Source organism: Emydura macquarii, unplaced genomic scaffold (genome assembly GCF_026122565.2).
Source record: "Emydura macquarii macquarii isolate MOO-44397 ecotype Brisbane River unplaced genomic scaffold, CSIRO-AGI_Emac_v2 contig_2938, whole genome shotgun sequence".
In the NCBI taxonomy this organism is placed as follows: Eukaryota; Metazoa; Chordata; order Testudines; family Chelidae; genus Emydura; species Emydura macquarii.
In genome coordinates this window covers 210,401-213,825 of record NW_027133075.1, presented here as the reverse complement: position 1 = coordinate 213,825, position 3,425 = coordinate 210,401, and the positions used below count along the sequence as shown (strand labels likewise).

Below are 3,425 nucleotides of genomic sequence, written 5' to 3'. Positions count from 1 at the left end.
AAGCACCGATCAGGATGTTAAATGCTCAGAATCCTGTGAAGGGAGAGATTCCCAACAAGAGGGGTTAGGCACTCAGTAACAAATACCACGGTAAATATTTTTATAGTTAATAACAATTTACAAAGAGGGTTGAGCAGTTAGGTGGCAACCTTTGCAGGTGGCAACAAATTATTTAGGCCGAGTGTGACCTGTCCCTGCCCAAGGTAACCACTTGAAAATGCCAAGGTCAGGGCAGGCTGCAAAAGGAGAGCAGATTCTCCCAGCACTGGTGGGTGACTCTGAAGCCAGACTTCCCAACCAGCCACAAACTGCTCTTCTGATTCCCCACACAGGTTACCAAGAAGCTAAAACAAAATATACACAACCTCCTTTACTGCATATCAATCTCTGGCTCCCAATAAGCCACTAGGTCCAGTAAAGAGACCAGTTACTTAAAACTCTATGCTCTTTACCAAAAAGGGTCAGCCATATTACTAGATCAATATAAATTTGGATCTTACCCAAAATACCACGCTGCCAGCCAACCCTTTAGTAACTAAAACTAAAGGTTTATTATAAAAAGAAAGAAACTAACTATAAGAGAAATGTTAAAGGATTAAAGCAATCAGACACATATAAATGATTTGAAAGTGCATATATATCAGGTTTCTCGTAGAATTGTGGAGTTTGCAGGTTTATATAATCCCGCTGCTGTACATCCAGTACCTGGATGGGTCTCAGTCCTTTGATTCTCTCCCTGGCCCCTTGTATCTGTGGATCTCTTAATGGGCCTTTAAGCAGGTTATTGTTCTGCAGCCATCCTGTCTGGGGTGTGACCCAGACACAGCACAATTTGAAATACAGATATATCAAACATATCCATGTGGTAATCGGTGTGTTGGTCACCGATGTTTATCAGTGTAGGCTGCGTGCATGTGTCCCTGTGTAGATGCTGTCCCAGCTCTGGCCAGGAAACTGAGACGGCTCTCACGATCGAATGAGTCAACACGACCACAGATTAGCTGAGCAACGAAGGCACCCAGGCCAGGTTTATTGCGTGCAGCACAATGAGAAATGACTTACAGAGTATCTCTGGGTCAGTTTCGCATAGGCGGCGTTACAGTGGTCTCGGCCCAACGGCAGAACTTTCCGTTATCCCCTGGACCGGACACCGGTATTCCCTCTGACACCCTCTTTTATACACTGTTACGTACACTTTCCGTCTGCCCCCTTTCACGTAGGTAGTTGCCACTCTCCTGATGTAGTCTAATACCACCTTTTTCTGTTGATTGGCTGATTTGGGCACCGCCACTCCATGTATCATTTCTACCAATCAAAGTGTCATTTCAGAGTGTTAGTATCTTGGTACCTCTTATACCCACTACATATTTTAGTAATATTTTGGCAGTCTTACAACCTTCCAGAATCAGCACTTTCCTATACCAGTCTCAGTTAACTTGAGTGACCCCTTATACTTCTGTTCACTCGGCTTTTTCCATTTAGGCCTTAGCCTGTTTTACAGGCCTTAAGCTCTCACTTCTTACTACAATCCATAACTTCCATTACACATATAACATATGAACATAAACATTATCATCTTACTTAGAACATTATAGCCTTTCAAACAGTAACTGACATGGCATATCTCATATGAATTATTATGATTTTGACATACTGATGTTAAACCATATAATAAATGCCTCCCTCCAAACCAGCCAGCGTGACACCCCTAATGCGAGATTGGTGTAGAAAAGAGTAATCAGAGCTCCTGAATAAACCTCAAGAGTCCCCCTAATCCAGCCAGCGTCACACTGTCATGTACTACCACGGAGAACAACCTAGCTCCATCCTCCCTGCAACCTCCTTTCAAGTAGTTGAAGGATGCTATCAAATCCCTCCTCACTTTTCTTCTGCCGACTAAACAAGCCCAGTTCCCTCAGTCCCTCCTCATAAATCATGTGCTCCAGACTCTTAATCATTTTTGTTCCCTTCTGCTGGATTCTCTCCAATTTGTCCACATCCTTCCTATAGTGGGGGGCCCAAAACTGGACACAATACTCCAAATGAGGCCTCCCCAGTGCCAACTAGAGGGGACTAATGTTGCCACCTCACTGCTCACCCCTCTTTCTAGATTGTTATTAACTATAAATTATTTACTGTGCTATTTGTTATCAAATGCATAACCCCCCTCCCTGGGCTTCTCCCTTCACAGGAATCTGAGCATTTCACATCCTGATCGGTGACGCGACCTCATGGAGGATTTCAATCTCACTTCCTCCGGCCTTCCAACATTCATCCTAAATGGCATCCCTGGGCTGGAAGATGCCCACATCTGGATTTCCATCCCTTTCTCTACATCCTACATCATCAGCCTGTTGGGAAATTTCACAATTCTGTTTGTTGTCAGTAAAGAGCAAACCCTGCACAAGCCCATGTACCTGTTGCTCTGCATGCTGGCGCTCACAGACATTGGCATGACAACCTCTGTAATGCCGAAGGCACTGTGCATATTTTGGTTCGGTTTCAAAGGCATCACTGTGGATGGCTGCCTCACCCAGATGTTTTTCCTTCACACTATTCCTGCTATGCACTCAACCATACTTGTGACAATGGCCTTTGATCGTTACATCGCCATATGTGACCCTCTGAGATACACCACCATCCTCAGCAACGCACGAATCGCTAAGCTAGGGCTAGTGGGTTTGATACGAGCTGTTCTCTTGGTTCTTCCCATGCCCCTGCTACTGCGAAGGCTGCCATTCTGCACCAGCCACGTTATCCCCCACATATTCTGTGGGCACTTCGTTGTGGTGAAGATGTCGTGTGGTGACACCACAGTCAACCGGATGTACGGCCTGGTGATATTATTAGTGATCATCGGGTTAGATCTCACACTCATTGGCCTATCCTATGGGCTAATCATCAGAGCCGTCCTCAGGATCTCCTCCAAGAAAGCCAACCGAAAAGCACTCCACACCTGCTCAGCCCACATCTGTGTGATACTGATATCTTATAGTACCAGCATCTTCTCCGCCCTGACACACAGGTTCGGTCAGGATATTGCTGCCCACCTTCACATTCTCTTGGCCAGCCTCTATCTCCTTTTGCCCCCCATGCTCAACCCTATCATTTATGCGGTCAAAACCAAAGAGCTTCGTGACAAAGTAGGAAAATACATCTGCAGAATGTGATTGCCTGGTGCCACTGACTTTAAACCTGCCTGACAGGAGAGAGAAAGGATGTCTTTTCATTAATCAAGTGTGCTCTGTCCTAAACTGGCTGAACTCAGCCTTGTGGAACTTCACAATTTGAAAAGTTCCTCACACCTAATGTCTTGTCACTCCATCACCAAGCACTGCTCTCGCCTTTGCTAAGTGCCATGTCTCTGATGATTACCTGATCTCTTTCTGCATCACCTGTCATACCCCGCCCCCACATAACCTGTC

At 45.5% G+C, this 3,425-nt stretch overlaps 1 protein-coding gene across 1 annotated transcript; it reads left to right on the top strand.

Annotated features, from left to right (window-relative positions):
• The first annotated feature begins 2,231 nt into the window (after positions 1 to 2,231).
• On the top strand, positions 2,232 to 3,170 carry LOC137167577 (olfactory receptor 52P1-like). The gene has a single exon (XM_067569791.1). The coding sequence runs from the start codon at positions 2,232 to 2,234 to the stop codon at positions 3,168 to 3,170; it is 939 nt and encodes a 312-aa protein (XP_067425892.1).
• The last annotated feature ends 255 nt before the right edge of the window (positions 3,171 to 3,425 follow it).

What these genes read in the sequence shown, in the direction of transcription:
- LOC137167577 (XM_067569791.1), top strand. Translation starts at nt 2,232, where the DNA reads ATGGAGGATTTCAATCTCACTTCCTCCGGCCTTCCAACATTCATCCTA.